This window comes from Solanum lycopersicum, chromosome 5, assembly GCF_036512215.1.
Source record: "Solanum lycopersicum chromosome 5, SLM_r2.1".
NCBI classification, from domain to species: Eukaryota; Viridiplantae; Streptophyta; class Magnoliopsida; order Solanales; family Solanaceae; genus Solanum; species Solanum lycopersicum.
This window is the reverse complement of record NC_090804.1, coordinates 63,267,765-63,288,547: the sequence shown is the minus strand read 5'-3', so window position 1 is coordinate 63,288,547 and position 20,783 is coordinate 63,267,765. Positions and strand designations below refer to the sequence as shown.

The following is a 20,783-nucleotide window of genomic DNA, read 5'->3' as shown; positions in this document are numbered from 1 at the left end:
AATGAATCCAAGAAAAATGCTACACTTTGGACTAGTTAAGTGTTAGGATTTTACCCTATTTTTTCAAAATTAAATTTAAAATTTACTTTTTAAAAGTTAGATTATTACTATAATTGTTTTAACTTTTTCGAAAAGAAAATATAAGTTCTTTCCATATTTAGGTATTCTTTTTGAAAAGCTTGAAACTCAAGATTATTATTCTCATACCAAAAACATAATAAATCCCACGATGTATTTATTTAAAGAGTTTTGTTTAGGGGGAGATTTTTCTCCCAACATTTTTTTTTATACTGTAAGTTAGATCAATTGGTCAAATCATATAATGATATTATGCTAATTAAGCATAGTTTTGATTAACTAATTTATCACTTCAACAATTTATAATTTTAAGCATCTTCATGACACTTTAATTCATTCAAACCCAACATTAAGCTGCTTAAACACCAAGGAAAATTCTTTGTAATAATCATAATTCATCAGTTGGAGTTGCAATGTCTGTTGGGAAGAAGCCAAAAGTGAAGGAAAAGAGGAGGAAAGGGGATCCCACACTTTAATTTAATTGATATTTTTTATCCATCAAAATTATAGACGAAAAATATATATAATTGTACATAACTAGTCCGTTTAAAAGAAATGATCTCTTTCCTTTTTAGTTTGTTAAAAAAGAATGACTTTTTTATGGTAACATTTTAAAATCAGTTTTTCACATGACATATTTAAGGTCACAATCAAAGGATAATTTTGTACATTTAACCTAACTTTAATTTAGAACCACAAGATATAAAAGTGTTCTTTATAATTTTAAATTCTTAGTCAAATTATAACAGATCATTCTTTGTGAAACGAATGAGTACCTTTTTTTTCTTTTGTTATATTTAGTTAGCTACTGTAACTATTGTTGGTAAACAAACAAATTAATATGTTTGTTTGCTTGATTGATTGGTTGGGAGTATTGGATGCTCACTCTTCTCTCTTAAAAAAAAAGGACAGTTAATGAAAATGTAGGAAATTTCGCTTAGATAGACCATGGGAAGATTTACACATCATTTCACAAGAAACTTCACTATTTTCTAAATCTTGAATTACCAATTAACTATTATTATATTGAATGAAATTTGTGTATCAACATAGGTTGTGCTGTACTGGTGGGAGTGATTCACCTTTAATCAGAGATTTCAGATTTAAGCCCTGGATATGAAGAAAATTTTGTTGGGAGCGTCCCTGTAGAGCGTGATCCGGATTTAGCCGAAGTTTCAATGTGGGTTTCGGAGACTAGTGGAAAAACAAAAGATCTCGAGTTCGAACCCTGAGTATGAAGAAAATCTTGTTAAGAGCATCACACCCAATTGAGCCCTGTAGAGCGCGATTAGAATTTAGTCGAAGTTTCAATGTGCGCTCTGGACAACGGGTGAAAATAAAAATAAAAGTAGAGAAAAGAATTAGTGTGTTTGCGATAACGGTCACATTACAAGTGTCCAATAATATCTTATAAAATCAAATTCTTTTTCTTTCCGATGGTGAATATGGGACTTTTTCTCTTAAACAGGGGCGCGCGCACAATAAACACATATATATTAGAAAGTGATGCCCGTGCGATGCACCGGGCCTAAGCCCAACAGTTTGGTGTGTTCAAATATACAATATTTATTAGTAAAAAATGGACCAAAAGATATATCTCACCTTAAATTTTTCAGTCATTGCAAATTATATTAGCATCAAGTGAATAATGCATTTCTACCATCAAAAAATTAATTGGTGCATATTTAAGTTCTTTGTAATTGCAATTGCAATTGCAGCCAATTTCTTTGGAAAGTGACCACCATTGAATATTGTTATAACCCTCACTTAATTGCTTATTTTCTCACTCTACATTGATTATTGTATAACTCTCAATTAATTAAATCTAAGTCATTGATATCAACATCCAGACATATGATATTGAACCCACGCCCTCTTACGAAGACCAGAACTTGAGTTTGGCGCCTTAGACCACTCGGCCATCCTGACTTACTTGTTATTCGAAAATATGATATCACAATTTGTATTATTATTTTATTTTGAGATCAAGCATATATATATATATATATATATATATATATATATATATATATATATATATATATATATGTATATATATATATATATGTATATATATATATATATATGAAATTATGCCTGAATCATCGTTATTCAACTTAATTACTTTCACATTTGATCACCTTTTGCTTATAAAAACTTAAAACATACTTTGAATAAGATTTTTATACACATTCTAAATAATAAAGTTTCGAAAGCTGTACTATACCAAATATAACATCCTTCTATATGATGTGAAAATTGCAAGGTAGAGAAGCGTTGATTTGCTGGAACTTGACATTCTTGCTTACTAATAGTATCTGAAATTAATTATATTTTGAATAATTATAATTTTGTGTTTTAATATCTTCAAATGGGAAATAGAGAAGAATTTACACGCAAATAAATAGAGTTTGGATGATGGAATCAAGATAAATATTTAATTAAAAAATAATAGACTAACTATAAAATAGTTTTAGACACACAACCTATCTAACAAAAATAAGAAGAAAACAAAACAATACAATAGATTTAGACTCTAATAAATTTATAAAAAATACTTCAAAAAAAATAAATAAATTAGACACCCGTCTTACAAAGCATATCCACATATTATTTCTCTAATTAAAGCTTCAAGTTCAAGTCCAAATTATTTTGTTCTTCCGCTATGTTAACTAACTCGCCTACATTTGATGAAATATGAACATCCAATCGATTGATCAATTGTGTAGTACAGTTAAAGAAGGAGAATTTGATAATGACTCTCTATATTTTGAGAGTATCGTCTATTCATGTATATATAGTATTACATCAGATTTAATCTGAAATACATAAGATAGAGTTTATATGAGATTAAAACTCCTAAATACAAGCTAACTATCATCATAAGGATAATTCAAACTATTGCGATAAGACTACAATTGTTTATCCTTAATATCCCCCATCAAGCTCAACGGTAGTGTACGAACATTGAACTTGTCAAGAACATGAATAAAAAGAGACGAGCCTAGTGCCTTTGTGAAGATATCCGCAAACTGATCTTGAGTGGGAACATAGCAAACAATCAGCAAGCCTTGCTCAACTTTCTCACGCACAAAATGATAATTAATCTCGATGTGTTTTGAGCGATTGTGAAAAACAGGATTGGCACACATGTAAAGTGCACTTTGATTATCACATAGAAGCACATGTGGCTTGCTGCAAGGGACGCCAAGTTCAAACAGTAGATTTTTGAGCCAGGTCACTTCGCCAGTGGCAAAGCCAACTGCTCTATATTCTGCCTCAGTGCTGGAGCGAGCCACAACAGTTTGCTTGCGAGAAGACCGGATCACAAGATTATCTCCTACAAAAATAGCATAGCCATGGTGAGAGCGACGATCAATGATGTCGGCAGCCCATTTCGCATCATAGTAAGCTTGAAGTGACTGATATGATGATGGAAAAAATTGGAGACCAAGGTGCATTGTGCCCTTAAGGTAGCACAAAATACGTTTACCTGCAGACCAGTGATATAGTCGAGGATCGTGCATAAACTGGCAAACCCGATTAACAGCATAAGAGATGTCTGGATGAGTAATAGTGGTGTATTGCAAAGCCCCAACAATACTACGATATAAAGTAGCATCTGGAGCCGACGGTCCATCACGTGTGAGTGTGGCAGTAGAGTCCGCAGGGGTTCGTAATGGTTTGGCATCTTGGAGATGGCTACGATGGAGAATATCCTTGATGTAAGAGGACTGAGACAGTAGCAAAGGACCATGGTGATGCAGTACTTCAATCCCAAGAAAGAAACTCAATTTGCCCAAGTCTTTAAGGGAGAAAACGAAGTCCAAAGTGGCTGTGTAGTTGGAGATAAAATTAGAGTCATTACCTGTAATAATGACATTATCTACATAGACGAGAAGGTAGGTAAGAGTAGAGCCACGATTGCGAACAAAAAGGGAAAAGTCAGTATAACAACTCTGAAATCTGTGTTGCACCAGAAAATTTTTTCAGTTTCATAAACCAAGCTCGAGGGGCTTGTTTCAAACCATAGAGATCTTTTCTTAGACGACAAACATGATTAGGATATTGTGTATCGATGAATCCAGGGGGCTGAGACATGTACACAACCTCTTAAAGATCGCCATTTAAGAAAGCGTTATTAACATCAAGTTGTTTAAGTGGCCAGCCACGAGCAAGGGCAAGTGATAAGACCACCCGAATGGTAGTAGGCTTCACATTGGCATGTCGTTTAACTTTGAATACCCATCTACACCCGATAATGTTGGCATGAGGAGGAGATGGTTCGAGGGACCAAGTGTCATTACGAATCAAGGCATTAAATTCATGTGACATGGCCTCACACCATTTTGGAGATGAACTTGCTTGCTTACAATTTTGTGGTTCCATATGAGGAGAGGAGGTGTTCTGAACAGTCAATAGGAATGTCTTAGGTTTAATAGAATTAGTTTAGGCTCTAGTAGTCATGTGGTGAATAGACGTTGAGGATTGACGAAGATAGGGAAATGTAGAAGATGGAGGAACAAAAAGGGGAGAAACGGAAACATGAGACGAAGAAGCGGAAGGAATTGGTGGTTCTAAGGGCTCGGAAGTGGCTGATAAGAGTGGAGACAAGGATGATGGCAAACTGGATGAAGGTATTGAATTATCGGTGTTGGAATAAATTGACGAGGACAAAGTAGGGACTGGAAAGGGGTCAGATGAGGTAAACAAAGAGGCGAGTATATTAAGATTGAGAAAGCTTAAAGCGATAGAGGCATGTTTGGAGTTAGTGGTCATTATGGAGTAAGGAAAGTTTTTCTCATAAAAAATTACATCACGGGCAATGTAAAGACGACTTGATGAAACATGAAAACACAACTATCCTTTGTGCTTACTGTTGTATCCTAAGAATACACAAGGCAATGATCGATACTGAATTTTATGATTGTTGTAGGGACGCAGAAAAGGATAACACAAACACCCAAAAATTTTAAGTAATGAGTAATCGGGACTATGATTGTAGAGAAGAGAAAATGGCGATTGAAAATTAAGAGATGGACTGATCATCCGATTATGAAGGTAAGTGGATGTGGAGAAGGCATGTTCCCAAAAATGTAAGGGAAGAGATGAGTTTGCAAGAAGAGCAAGACCCTTTTCAACAATGATGCGATTTCGACGTTCAGGAGCACAATTTTGTTCATGAGTAGGAGGACAAGTAACGCGATGAATCATACCTAATTGTTGGACAAAGGTAGAGACATTGCGATATTCACCTCCTTAATCAGTTTGGATAGATTTAATTTTGTGACTAAATTGAGTTTCCACCATTTTGATAAAATGCTTAAAGATGGTGAAAACTTGAGATTTAGAAGACATAAAAAAAATCCATACAAATTTAGAATAATCATCTAGAAATTGAACAAAGTACTTATTTCCATTAACAGAATCAATTGAAGTAGGGCCCCATACATTAGAATAGACTAATTCAAAAGGAAAAGAACTTGACAAATGAGACAAAGCTAAATGGAAACAACGACTCTTGCCAAGTTGATAGGGGCCACAAACAGAGTGGAGTTTATTGCTAGAAATTGGAAGATTAACACTGGAAGCCAAACGACGGAGAACAGATTTACGAGGATGACCAAGTCGATCATGCCATGTTCAGAGAGGAACTTTGGCAGCCAAAAAAATACTCGGTTGAGATGGAAGATGAGAGGCAGCAAGACGATAGAGGCCATGTTTAATCATTCCTCGAAGTAGAACCTTTCCCTCTAGGTCCTTTATAAAGCAACAAGAAGGGTGAAACTCAATTATGACATTGTTATCATGAGTAAATTGAGACACACTAAGGAGATTATTGTAATTTGAGAAACAACTAAGACATTTTTTAATTGAAAAGATCGAGAGGGAGAGGGAATGGAAGAATAACCAAAGTGAGTTATTGGGAGTTGGAACCGTTACCAACAGCAAGCGAGTCATTTCTAGAATAGTTTGAGGCAATAGAAAGATTACCAACATCAGCAATGACATGATCTGTGGCACCTGAGTCAAGACACCAAGAGGGGTCCAAGAACGCCGAGGATTTGAGGTAGAGGTGTATTAGTTGGTGGGTATTGATAATTGTATCGATTATAACAATTTTTTGCTACATGGCCAATTTTTTCACATATTTGGCAAAGCGGACGATTAGATGGCCGTTTATTGTCATTGCACTTGGGATTGCGTTGTTGTAATTGATTCATTATTGGGATGGAGTCATAAGAAAGTCGGTACTGAAAACTTTGGCGATTGGCAATATTAGCCGAAAGAGTGACATGGGGAGATTCATCAGAAAATTTTTGTTCTTCTTCTAGGAGAAGACCAAAAAGTTTCTCGCAAGTGACAGGAGGAGTTCGAAGGTTGATGGCCGTGCGGAAGGATCCATAAGATGGATCAAGTCCATACATGATATAAGTCACCAATTCATAATTGGTGACAGGTTGAAGGGCCATAACAAGATTATTGGAAATTGTACGTTTGCGCTGGACATATTCCATGATGGAGAGACTACCCTTGGTCATTGTTTGTAGTTGGAGACGCAAAGTCATCACTCGATCAAGGGATTGAGTTTGAAAAATATGATGAAGGATAGTCCATGCCTCAGCTGCTGTTCGAGATTGAATAATATGTCCAAGGATGGACCGATCAATAGTTGTTTTGATCCAAAGAATGATAACCCTGTCATGGGATTTCCAAGTTTCATATTCTGGATTGGGAACATGAGTTTTATTTGTGGAGCTATCGATTGTCGGAGACACAACCATGCGTGTGGGCATTTGGGTAGAGTAGAGATATTTTTCCCAGTTAAATACCTCAAGAGAAGATCTGATTGTGGTTTCCCATAGAAGATAATTATCTTGGGTAAGTGTGAAATTGAGAGGAGGTAAGGAAACTTTATTTTTGGATCCTCCCGATAGTTTCAGACGGAGATTGTTGGCCGAAGATGATGAAGCCATAGGGACGAAAAAAAAGGAAGCAGGAATCGTACACTGCTCGGATACCAAGTTAAAGAAGGAGAATTTGATAATGACTCTCTATATTTTGAGAGTATCGTCTATTCATGTATATATAATATTACATCAGGTTTAATCTGAAATACATGAGATAGAGTTTATATGAGATTAAAACTCCTAAATACAAGCTAACTATCATCCAAAGGATAATTCAAACTATTGCGATAAGACTACAATTGTTTATCCTTAATAGGTACAATCAACAATAGCCTCATTTGAACTTTCAACTATGTTTCTTCTTTTCATTTGTTGTCTATTCATTATTTGTGTTATACCTCTTCTAGTTGGTACAAACATGTTTCTTCGATTCATTTGTTGTCTATCGATTGGTAGTGCACTATCCCTACTAATTGGTGGTTATGATTTGAAGATGAATTTGAAATGAGTATGAAATATTTCATGACATACGGGGCAAAAGAGTAGGATAGGATAGGTCTTAAAAATGGAGAAAACTAAACATTAGGCATATTTGAACAATAAATGATTTTTTTTTCTAAAATAAGAAATGGTAAAAAAAGTACCAACTATGCAATATAATTATATGAAATGTAAGGAACATTTATGGGTGATTCATTGGTATGATGTCCTCTTCATTTTTGTGTCTTTCAATTTCGTAATGGTAAGTTCATATATTGTTGCAGTAAGTGACAATTTTGCTACCAAATAAATTTGGAAATCTAGTAATTTCATTTATATGTTTTCCATTTTTGAAGTGGTAGATTCAAAATAATTTTGCAGAAGTGACAAAACTCTAATAACAGTTTAACTTGAAAACATGGTTATTCCCCCCCCCCCCCCCCCCCCCCCCCTCCCCAATTCATCATCTATATTCAAAGAAAATATCCGTTCTGATTATTTTTCATTAGTTAATTACAACAATTTGATTTCTTTTTTACTTTGACTATTTTTCTGTTGATATGATTTGCACTTTACATTATAGGTCCTATTAAATTCAAAAATTATTTATATGCTAATATAATAATTATTTATTCAGAAAACAATGTTGATGATAAAGTTGAAGATGATACAATACATTTAGAACCAATTGCACGTAAAGAAGCACTTATTGCATTTAGAACTCTTCAAAAGTTTATAATCCAATTAGAAAAGACAACAATGAAACATATGGATGCAATAAGAAAAGTTTGAGATAAACTTTGACTAGATTTGAATTTTAATAAAAATAGAACAGAAAGAATCATATTTCACTAAATTGTCTTACATATATTTCCATTTAAAAGAAAATATTAATTTATAATATTAATTGGACCATATATTTAAAGAAGAGTCTTCTAAAAATATATTATCTTATCAAAATATGTGATTTCTTTTCATTGTCCCAAGTTAGGTCGGAGGAAAATATTATCTGAGGGAGAGTTTTAATTATCCAATTTTTAGTTTAGTGAAATTTTACTGTATTTTATAGTGAATGTAATTATAATTTAAGATGCAATGATGTGAAATATTTTAATGTTCTTATATATGATTTATTTGAACTTTCATCTTATGTTTTAAATACTGATTGAATCACTATTAAATTGGTCATTGATATGACAGAAATGAAAGCCGTCACACAATGTAGTTCATAGTATTATGAATTCATGACCAATATCATTGAACAAATATCCATAAAACTCGATATGCAATAGATTAAAAATAGAATAATAGACTCTAATCATAAAATAATCTTAGACACACACCCTATCTAACCAAAATAAAAATAAAATAAAACAAAAATAAAAAACTTAGACTCTTAGACACCCTTCTATTAGACAAACATATATGAAATAAACTTTTAACAAAAGCTTCAAACAAAATAATGTTTTAGACACCCATCTTATAAAGAAGATCCATATACTTGTTTCTCTAATTAAAGCCTCAATTTCAAATCTATTTCAATTTGTTCTTCATCTATGTTAACTAACTCATCTTCATTTGATGTAATAGGAACATCCAACTGATTGATCAAGACTGTGCTATGATCAACAATAGCCTCCTTGAGCTTTCAACCATGCTCCTTCTTGCCATCTGTTCTCTATCCATTATTGGTGTTATACCCCTTTTGATCGGTACAAACATGTTTCTTCGTGCCAATTGTTGTCTATCGATTGGTAGTACTCTACCCCTACGAAGTATTGGGTGGTTAAGATTTGAAGATGGTGTTGGTATGATAACAATATTATTGTTTCTTTCTGGTCTAACTTATCGAGGGGTCGTGGGTTGAGTTGATAGAGAATATTCTGGTAAAAAAGTACCAAATGCATACACAGAAGAATGTAGAATGATGTCTTGCTTAGATGATAATGGATGGGTAATTTGTATATGATTTACAAATTCTAAATAAGTATGAAACATTCCATTGCATACGGGGCAAAAAAGTAGGATAAGAGAAGGTCCTAAAAATGGAGAAAAGTTAGCATTATACATATTTGATGATAAATTTTTTCCTCTAAAGTAAGAAATGATAGAGAGAAATACCAACTATCTAATATAATTCAAGGAAATGTAAGAAACATTTATAGGCACTCCATTTATGTGTCTTCCAATTTTGTAATAGTAATTCTAGATATTGTTGCAATAAGTGCTAACTTTTCTACCAAATTGATTTGGAAATCTAGTTAATTTTCTCCCTTCTTTTATATGTTTTCATTTTTGAAGTAGGAAACTAAATCTAGTTAATTTCCTCCCTTCTTATATGTTTTCCATTTTTGAAGTGGTAAATTCAAAATAATGTTGCAAGAAGTGATAAAACTTTGCTACCAATATAAATTGAAAATATAAATGTTTTCCCCTAATTCATCATCTATATTCAAAGAAAATACCCCATTTATTGTTTTTCTTTAGTTAATTACAGTAATTTGATTTCTCTTTTTACTTTTGACTATTTTTATATGGTAACAATTTATATTGTATAGGATAGATCCCTGGAAATTAAAAAATTATTTATATGCTAATATATTAATTATTTATTCAAAAGATTATGTGGAATTTTTCGTGATGTACTTTCGTCAAAAGTTCATTATTTTTAGATATACGTTTTTGTAATAATGGATAAGTATATAGTGATATACGTGCCAGAAAAATAGTTTTTTAGAACAAAAAAAAAAGAATATTTGCTTTTCAAGAGAAAAAGTATACACAATTAAAATAATGTATTTATATATCATTTGAACTAAATCTCACTAAATTAAGTATACAAAATTTTATAGGTGTCACATTTGCGAGATGTGTTACTATTAATTACTCTAAACATAAAAAGATGAAAATAGTGCTTATTTTTAATAGATAAAATGTGCATCATAAAGCAACATCTCTAAAGTGAATTTAAGAATTTAGGCATAAGTACACAGCTTAACTTAGCTAGGATCTTATTCCCTCAAACTCCTAAACAAAGGTTCATATTAAAAGGATAGGTGCAGAGACTCAATGAAAGTTATTTTAATAAATGAGGTTAAATGCGTCGGTGAAGGACTCTTTACACCGAAACTTCAGAAAGATAATTGACAAATAGTAATACGCTAATTCAAAATTTAAAATTTTTCTTCTCATTCTTCCACAAAACTCTCAATTTTTTAATTGAACCTGTCAAGAAATTTTACTAATATTACATGAACTTGTCGAGACATTCCAAATTCTAGGAAAGTGAGGCGAGGTATGATCGATACAAAGTGATGAAATTGTTGTTGTTCAAAATATTGGTTTTGTGAATCTCAATCAGTCATTGCAACTGAATTAGAGATTGATAAGTTGAAGAAAAAGTTGTAAATCAGATACATCGTTGAGGTGAAGAAACAAGAGCCTGAATTTTCAATATATATGGCATCATTCATACAACATACAAAAAGATTGAAGGGATACATAGATGTGATGGATACGTATGTATGCGCTAATTGCTATGTATCATATACACTTAGTATAATTTCGGATTTGATGTATCATATCTGAAAAATAGTGCATGATATATATATATATATATATATATATATATATATATATATATGTATGTATGTATGTATGTATGTATATATGTATGTATGTATGTATATCCAGTATACACATAAAATTTTTTAGGGTGTTACATTTTTATATTTGTTAAATTTGAATGTATATATTTGGATTTTCAATTATTATTATGCATGTCTAAATAAAACATAAATTAAATATTGAAATAATATTAACATGACGACTTAAATATAATTAAAAATATCAAATATAAAGTAATGCCAATAAACATAAAATAAAATAAAATAATTATTATATATAAATAAATTTCTTAAATGAAATTTAACCAAACTTATAAATTAATTAGTTCAAATAGAATGAATTGGTAAATATGTAAATATGGAAGAGATATTTTAGTCTTGAAAAAAATATTTTTTTACTTCTACTTTTTTTAGAAGCGGAAAATATTTAGCTTTTTCTTAACAACAGAAAAACTACTCATGTTTCCTTTTGAAAACAAAAAAGTTTTTTCCCAAAATAAAATAAAATAAAATTCCCTTCCAACAAAAATGTCAAACACACTCTTAGTTTCATTGCTGAACTATAACAATCTAGTCAATTTCGAAATCCTGATTCCGATTAGATTGTTATAATCCAATACAAAGATGAATCATACTAAATTAACTATCTTTCACTTCAATAAGATTTTAGAAAATACTCCCTCTGTATCGTATTAATTAGCCAAAATTATTTGTTAATTTACAAAATTAAAATTAAAATTAAAATTAATTAATTATTTTTATTTTACCATTACAATTTATCAATTGATAGCATAAACAAGTTTCTAGAGTTCAGAAAGAGGTAAATTAATTAAATTGTTCTTATTTATGATTCCTTAAAGGATCTTGTAAAAGAAAAAAAATTTGACAAGTAATCAATGTAAGAAAATAGAGTAAATTAGGAAAACAAAAGTTGGTTATATTTTATCAAATGAATTTATTTGTACTATGATATGAAAGTTACTAGTTGGATAGCGGTGATGTGTCAAGATTGACATTTTTCTTAAGTAATAATAACATAAATTTAATCATTTTCAAAATAATTATAGTATTATTTTTTAATATCTTTGACAATGAACTAGAGTAATATTTACACACAAATAAATGGATTTGGATGATGAAAATCAAGACAAATATTTAATAAATAGAATAATAGACTCTAACCATAATATAATTTTAGACACCCTCCTATCTGACTTAAAATAGAATAAAATAAAATAAAATAACAAACTTGCACTCTTAAAGACCCATCTATCAAACAACATATATAAAATAAAATTTTAAGAAACATCTTAAACTCAATCCATTTTTAGATACCCATCGACCACCTGATGAAGAAGATCCACATATTTTTTTTTATCTTATTAAAGCCTCAAGTTCAAGTCCAAATCAGTTGGTTCTTCAACTATGTTAACTAATTCATCTACATTTGATGAATTAGGAACACCCAATCGATTGGTCAATGATCTTCTAGAATCAACAATACTCCCATTTGAACTTCCGATTATGTTTCTTCTTTCCATTTGTTGTCTATCCATTATTGATGTTCTGCCTCTTATAATCGGTACAATTATGTTATTTTTTATCATTTGTTGTCCATCAATTGAAAGTGCTGTATCCGTTCTTATAGGGTGGTCATGGTTCAAAGATGTTGTTGGCCTAATAACAACATTATTTCTTAGTAAGCTTGCCTGTTGTGGAGCCATATGTTGAGTTGATGGAGGGTTTCCTGGTACAAAAGTATCAGATCCATAAACAAAAGACTCTAAGATGAAATTTTGCTCAGATACCAATAGATGATTATTTTGTGCATGATACATGAATTGAAAATGAGTATGAAATATTCCATGACATACTGGGCAATAAAGTAGGACATATGAAGGTCTTAGAAATGGAGAAAAGTTAGCATAATTCATATTTGAAGTATGAATAATATTTTCTCTAAAGAAAGAAATGATAGAGAGAAGTACCAACTATGCAATATAATTTCATAAAACGTGAATAATATTTATAGGCTATTCAATATACCCCCATCCCCCACCCCCCTTCATTTCTCTGCCTTCCATTTTTGCTATGGTAACAAAATCTTGTTTACAATTCAAATTGGAAGCTTAGTTATTATTTTTCCTCTTAATTCATTATTTATATTCAAAGTAAATACATTTATGATTTTTCTTACATTATTGTATTACAACAATATGATTTTTTTTGACTTTTGACTATTAGATTTGTAATAGTTGACAAATCTTTGCTAACAATTAAAATTGGGAACTTGGTTAATTTTTTTCCTCCTAACATCATTAATTTCTTTCATCAATATTATAACAACTTAATTTCTTTTTTATTTTTGACTATTATTATATTTTTCTTATTCGGTACCACACAATACAAATTTTACTACATTATAAATATGTATATTCTAATATATTAATTATTTTTAAAAAAGTTCAAGTGTCATTTCTTTAATATACTTTCATCGAAAGTTCATTATTTCTTAGATATATATATTTTTCTAATAATTGATAAGTATAGGGGATACATACGCATAGAAACTAGTTATTTAAAATATTAAAATAAAAAAATATTATTTCAAGAGATAAAACATACACCATAAAATAACTGTATAAATTATTTGCACAAAATTTCACGAATATCAAGTATGCTAAAATTTATAGACGATACACATGCCATACATGTGACAATTAATTAATTTAAACATAAGAAAACAAGAAGAGTGTTTATTTTCAATCAAAGAAGAACATTATTCAAATCTTATCCCATATTTCTTTAGACTTTACCTTGCTTCAATTTTGTCTAAGATTGACCTAGTCTAAAATTTTCAACTCACTACTCCAAAAGCTTTTTACCCAAATTTTGTCATCATGGGTTTTTCCATAACTATCCAAAAGGGTTGTTATAATTTAGTGTCTTTAAGATACTGATGAAACTAATGTATGCATATGAATTGGAAATGTATTGTTTTGTGTTGTTGTATCGTAAGTAATATATTTGAATGATGCTAATATATGGGTAGTAGTTAATGAATAAATAATTGTTATATTGTAGTGAATATAGTTAAAATTTAAGATGTAATGAAGTGAAATTATTTTAATGTTCTTGGATATGATTTATTTATACTCTTATCTATTTTTTAAATAATAATTTTTTGACGAGTTGAATCTCTACTAAATCATTTATTAATCTGACACAAAATAAAGTTGAAAAGTGTTACTCAATGCAGTCCATAGTATTATAAAATTATGACAATATCATTAAGCAAATATCCAGAAAACTCAATGTACAAGGATACTAGATAATATCCATAAAACTCGATAGTATTATGATAGAGTAGTTTGACCTATAATCTAATATCCATAAAGATTTTTTTCTTTTATTTCACAGATGCCCAATAATGATAACAATTTGACATATAATTTTTATAAGAGCAGACAATGCTGAGTTAGAGAAGTAGATATAATGTCAATAACAACAAATGGAGCAGTCTTTAGAAAGTTAAATTCTACAAAAACATTGAATTTTTAGACCTTTAGATGACATCGACATAAATATTTAAAAAAAAACAACACAATTACAAATACATAGCTATTGCATTCAAATACAATGGTGACATTTCCGACAAGCTCAGAGAGTTGGCGAGTAGGGAATGTCTCAAATGGGAGATCTTAAGTTTGAAATTTGTTGCATGTTTTCTTTCTTGGCCTCAGACCTAGTGTGGATATTCCTTGTCATCATAATAATTACAACGTTAAAATTCTTATGAGATGAATAAATACATACACTTTTAATAAATTTTAATAGAAGTGGTAAATAAACTAAATAATGATAAACGTCGACCATTCTATAATGTTATGAAAATATTATATTTTCGTAGAATTAAAAGTAGATAAATACAAGATAATAAGAAAACGTGAATTTAGGTTATACATGCTATAATTACTCAAGCTCAAATGCTCAAGATTTTGATATTGTTAGAAATTTCATACCAATAGATCTTTTCAACGTTTAAAACTGAAAAATTTACGCAATATAACTTCGATCACCAATCTCCATAAATCATAAAAAAAATATTCAGAATATATGAGAAGAGGAGAAATATGTTATCTATCCCCATAAATGATATAATATACAAAAAGGGGAGAAATATGGAAAACATGCAAAATTCAAAATGACTATGAGGGTGGTTAGATATCTAGGTTACATGATCTAATAAATGAAAAAATGCTAAATCAATTTGTAAATGATAATTTAAAACGATTCAATACACACATATTTTACTGATTGATGTGATTAGGGATGTTTATGAGTTTGGTAAAACTACATCAAAAAAATAAATCAAATCAAACCGACTAAATGTTCCTATGATATTTTGTAGTTGTTTGAATGATTTTGACTGACACATGGGGTTGTATGGGTATGGGTAAATTTTTCTATGAGCTTAAAAAATACTATATTTAACAAATAGAGAACTTGTTGTTTGGTCATCTGAGTTAGGATTAAAAGTTTGGGGGTTCTAAATTTAGTTAATAATCGTCAATCAATTTTGTTAGAACAATTACAAATACATAGCTATTGCATTCAAATAAAATGGTGACATTTCCGACAAGCTCAGAGAGTTGGCGAGTAGGGAATGTCTCAAATGGGAGATCTTAAGTTTGAAATTTGTTGCATGTTTTCTTTCTTGGCCTCAGACGTAGTGTGGATATTCCTTGTCATCATAATAATTACAACGTTAAAATTCTTATGAGATGAATAAATACATACGCTTTTAATAAATTTTAATAGAAGTGGTAAATAAACTAAATAATGATAAACGTCGACCATTCTATAATGTTATGAAAATATTATATTTTAGTAGAATTAAAAGTAGATAAATACAAGATAATAAGAAAACGTGAATTTAGGTTACATGCTATAATTACTCAAGCTCAAATGCTCAAGATTTTGATATTGTTAGAAATTTCATACCAATAGATCTTTTCAACGTTTAAAATTGAAAAATTTACGCAATATAACTTCGATCACCAATCTCCATAAATCATAAATTTTTTTTCAGAATATATGAGAAGAGGAGAAATATGTTATCTATCCCCATAAATGATATAATATACAAAAAGGGGAGAAATATGGAAAACATGCAAAATTCAAAATGACTATGAGGGTGGTTAGAAATCTAGGTTACATGATCTAATAAATGAAAAAATGCTAAATCAATTTGTAAATGATAATTTAAAACGATTCAATACACATATTTTACTGATTGATGTGATTAGGGATGTTTATGAGTTTGGTAAAACTACATCAAAAAAATAAATCAAATCAAACCGATTAAATGTTCCTATGATATTTTGTAGTTGTTTGAATGATTTTGACTGACACATGGGGTTGTATGGGTATGGGTAAATTTTTCTATGAGCTTAAAAAATACTATATTTAACAAATACAGAACTTGTTGTTTGGTCATCCGAGTTAGGATTAAAAGTTTGGGGGTTCTAAATTTAGTTAATAATCGTCAATCAATTTTGTTAGAAGCTCACAAACATATATATTTAATTAATTTTCTGGTCAAGTATAGGGTGCAGTCTCAACCCATGAACCCACCTAACACCACCTCTGTTGGTCATGTATGTTCAATACGCCACCTCTGTTGGTCATGTATGTTCAATATATGCTAGACTAACGAATTTAAATTCAAAGTGCATAAATATCATTAATGATGTTAGTTTCATTAATTAGTGAAGTAGAACAATCTAATATATTTTGGGATTCTAATTATGACTATATTATTGTAATTAAGTACATAGATAGATCCTACTAAAATAAGCATTTTGAACTTCAACTAGATATTATAAAATATTTCTCCATTCCATATTAGTTGTCCCAAATTGCTAATCAATTTACAAAATCAAGATATAATTAATTAATTTTTTATTTTACAATTATTTCAGTCGTTATAGAAATGCTAACAGAGGAAAATTGGGGCCGGAAAAACTTTTTAATAGTATTTGGATTTTTCCCAACCTTGTCCATATTCGGAGGAAATTGGAGTCATCAAAGTGTAGAGAAATCTGATAACAATTAGGTGAACCATTTATGACTTTTATTACATGAGTAGTTAGATATTCGTTAAAGAATCCGTACGACTTTACGAAATTGAATTTGGGTGAGTAGAACTCCCAGAATCGAACTTAGCGTAAAAGGTATGTTTTGAATGTCGTGGATTAGAGGTGTGTTGTGGAATGAGAAATTGAAAATTCTTTAATTTGCTCACTGGTTTAGAAATGCCTCTTTGGTGCGGGTTTTGACGCTTTGGCAGGGCCGCTATAACGGGAAAGGGGGCGTTGTGGCGGGTGCGATGGGAACTGAAATCGAGGATAAAAGATGAGAGTTCACTGTTCAAAGGTTCCGCTTGTCACTGCTTCTACAAAGAGGTGAGGGCCGCTGTGGTGGGATAGACGCTACATAATGTCGTTAATAAACCCCTAAACGACCTTTGAAACTTTTCGACTTTAGTTCTAAGGAACGACTCCCAGGCGATTTCTACTCATTTTTCACCATTCTTGAGGTTAAAGGTAAGGTTTTCAATCCTTTAAACAAACATAGCATAAAAGGTATTTTTAATGAATGTCGAGTGTTAGAGGTGTGTTGTGGAATGAGGAATTGAATTTTTTTTAATGTTCTCAAAGGTTTAGAAATGCTGCTTTGGCGCGGGTTTTGCCGCTCTGGCGGGGCCTCTACAATAGGAAAGGGGGAGCTGTGCGAGGTGTGGCGGGGGTTGAAATCGAGGATAAAATATAAGAGTTCAGTGGCTCAAAGGTGTCGCTTTGGTGGGTACTTATGTCGCTAGGGCGCCGCCTCTACAACGAGGTCCGCTACAACGAGGTGAGGGTCATTGTGGCGGGCCAGACGCGACATAATGTCAAAATAAACCTTGAGCGACCTTATTTGACACTTTTCGACTATGTTTATTTGATTGTATGCATGTTCTTGCTTCATTGTGATACTTGTATATGTATGAATGTTACATTATTGATCACACTTGTTGTAAATGAGATAGATGAATGATATAGCCATGAAATCATGATGTAAATGTATGATCTTGATTATATACTTGTGATTGTGATTATGGTGTATGAATGGGGATAATATTTCCATGCCCCGACAAGCTAACTAGGATCGGGTTGTCATGTTTTGACACAACTATGAGATCGTATTTTCACATTCCAGTAAGCTAATTGGGGTCGGATTTCCACGTTCTGGCACAAATATGGGATTAGATTACGACGTACATTTAAACTAATTGTTTGGGTTTGTGTTTCGTGAAAGGGACAATGATGTGATGATAAATGTGAAATATATTGTTGATTCTTCATGTTGATAATGTTGATACATATGCATGTGATTATAGTGTTGTTTGATTTGTTTATGTTACATAGTGGCCGGATAGCCGCGTGATCCTACCGATGCACTGTGGTTGTGTAATGATGCTGCACTTGCTCTTTTTTTTATTGAGTGCAACGCCATCTTCACGCGACTATTGACAGACCTTGTTTAGAAAATAAGATATCGTTGCTCGAATTCAAGGGTGAATCAATTCTTCCATGCTACCATGAAATTTTCTCTTTTGTCTATGTCCACCATTTTTGGATTTAGTCATTTGTTCTTGATAGTTGAATAGATCTTTAGTTTGGGGGTGTATCCCTCCTTTTTTTGAATTATGGATCTTGTTAGATATTTTTGTATATTTTTTTAAATTTTAATTATCCTTAAGGGGGTAAGGGGCTGAGCAACACCCCCACACCTTAACATTAATAAAAGTAAAAGATACAAGGATGGGGACATAAACCTTACATCCGAACCTAAGATGGTTCAGCAGTCAACCTTCCAAAAGGAAAGTCAACTCATTCCCTTACAACAAAAGAGAAACCAAAATACTAAGCACCTGTATCTTGATTCTTTTCAATTTCTTTCTCCTGAAATTAACCATGCCAAGCTTTTCTAGAATGAAGCTTCATCTTGCAAGAATAGGAAGTTGGTTCTTGATGTAAAAGTGTTGAATAATATCTGTGTTGTGACTATATTTGGATAGACGATCAGCTGTGTTATTTGCCTCCCTATAAACATGAGTAAGCTTGATTTGTTCCAACTGATGTACTAGATTGTGATTTCCAGTATATATTGCTGTAAATTCCATGGAGCGTTGGTTTGATTCAAAAGCCAATGAGTGACCAATTCCCAATCAACTTCCAAGTGAATTTTCCTATATCCATGTTGAATGCACCAATCTAGACCATGGCTAGCTGCTTGAATTTCCGCTTGGTTGTTGGTACCAATACCTAAAGGAATAGTAAATGCATATATCATATTTCCTTGGTGATCTCTTACTATTCCTCCTCCTCCGATTTTCCCGGGGTTGTCGAGGGCACTCCCATCTGTGTTGAGCTTAAGGAATGGTTGATGAGGTTTCTCCCATTTTACTTCTTTAACCATAATCTCATGTTTGCAACTTGCCACCATTCCGATGAGAGAGTTCCAGTTATTAGGCCATTGAATGTATGGGTAGGCTGTGTTGAGAAGATGGGTGAAGTCTTTGATTATGAGAAACTTTACTCGAGCTGTGTTTGACTGCTTTGCTCCATATTTTGCTGTGCATCGATTTTTCCTGAGGTTCCAGATGATAATCACTGGCAGCAGCTTGATGACCAGCTTCTTCACTTCGTTAGAATGTTCCAGGTTCCACCATTTCTGCAGCAGTGTACGAATTGTGGTGTGCTCATGTTGAAGCCCTGCAGCTGCAGAAAAGAAACTCAATATATTGTTAGCAAAATGACCAGCTATAAATATGTGTTCTATAGTATCTTCACCAGGGTTGTAGCAGCAAAAACATTGGGCAGCATCCATCCCAAAATTAATAATTCTTTCGTTAGTGGGGAGTTTACCACGCAGTGCTCTCCACACTAAAAAAGAAATTTTAAATGGGATGAATTTATGCCAAATGCTTTTACTAATAATATTTTTATCCTTCCTGAGTCGAATGTGCTCCGAGGCAGTAGCACAGTGAAACAGCCCTTTATCTGATAATTTCCAGATTGCCTCGTCCAGCTTGTGTTCCTGAAAATTGATGTCAGCACATAAAACTTTTGGAATCATAATGGAGGAACCCATTGTCGAATCAGAGTTTGTTTCATCTTCCATTAATTAAGAAGTGAGAAATAGTGGTGTTGTTTAAGCTCGTGATATGATCGTATTGAGGAGCAAGAGGGCCGTCTCCTAACCAATCATCCCACCAAAAGGAGCTGATGCCAGAATTGACTCTCCACTGAATTTGGGATTCGGCAATGGCTTTATTTTTCATCATAAAATTCCAAAAAAAAGATTGCCCAGTGTCAAGTTCTTTTGCTACCGGATTATCCCTTTGACAGTATTTTGCTCTCAAGAATCGACCCCATAATGTCTGCTTGCTTCTAAAAATCCACCACTGTTTATGTTGTAAAGAAGTGCAAACATCTTTAAGACGTCTTATACCAATACCTCCCTCATCCAAAGGAAGACACAACGTATCCCAAGAAGCCCAATGATATTTTTTTTTTCCTTATCCCAACCCCAAAAGAAATCTGCCATGGCTTTTTTAATATAACGGATAGTTGTTTTA

The 20,783-nt window shown here is 31.8% G+C and overlaps 1 protein-coding gene across 1 annotated transcript; it reads right to left on the bottom strand.

Moving 5' to 3' along the window:
* Positions 1 to 2,990: 2,990 nt before the first annotated feature.
* On the bottom strand, positions 2,991 to 4,205 carry LOC138348971 (uncharacterized mitochondrial protein AtMg00810-like). Its single transcript, XM_069298590.1, has 2 exons — positions 4,135 to 4,205; positions 2,991 to 4,044 (listed from the first exon to the last, which is right to left on the bottom strand). Exons 1-2 carry the CDS (start codon positions 4,203 to 4,205, stop codon positions 2,991 to 2,993), a joined length of 1,125 nt encoding a protein of 374 aa, XP_069154691.1.
* Positions 4,206 to 20,783: the final 16,578 nt, after the last annotated feature.

Coding starts and splice junctions, on each gene's coding strand:
- LOC138348971 (XM_069298590.1), bottom strand. CDS start 4,205: ATGGCGATCTTTAAGAGGTTGTGTACATGTCTCAGCCCCCTGGATTCA. Junction 4,045..4,134: donor ATACACAATATCCTAATCAT/GTTTGTCGTCTA, acceptor GGTGCAACACAG/ATTTCAGAGTTGTTATACTG.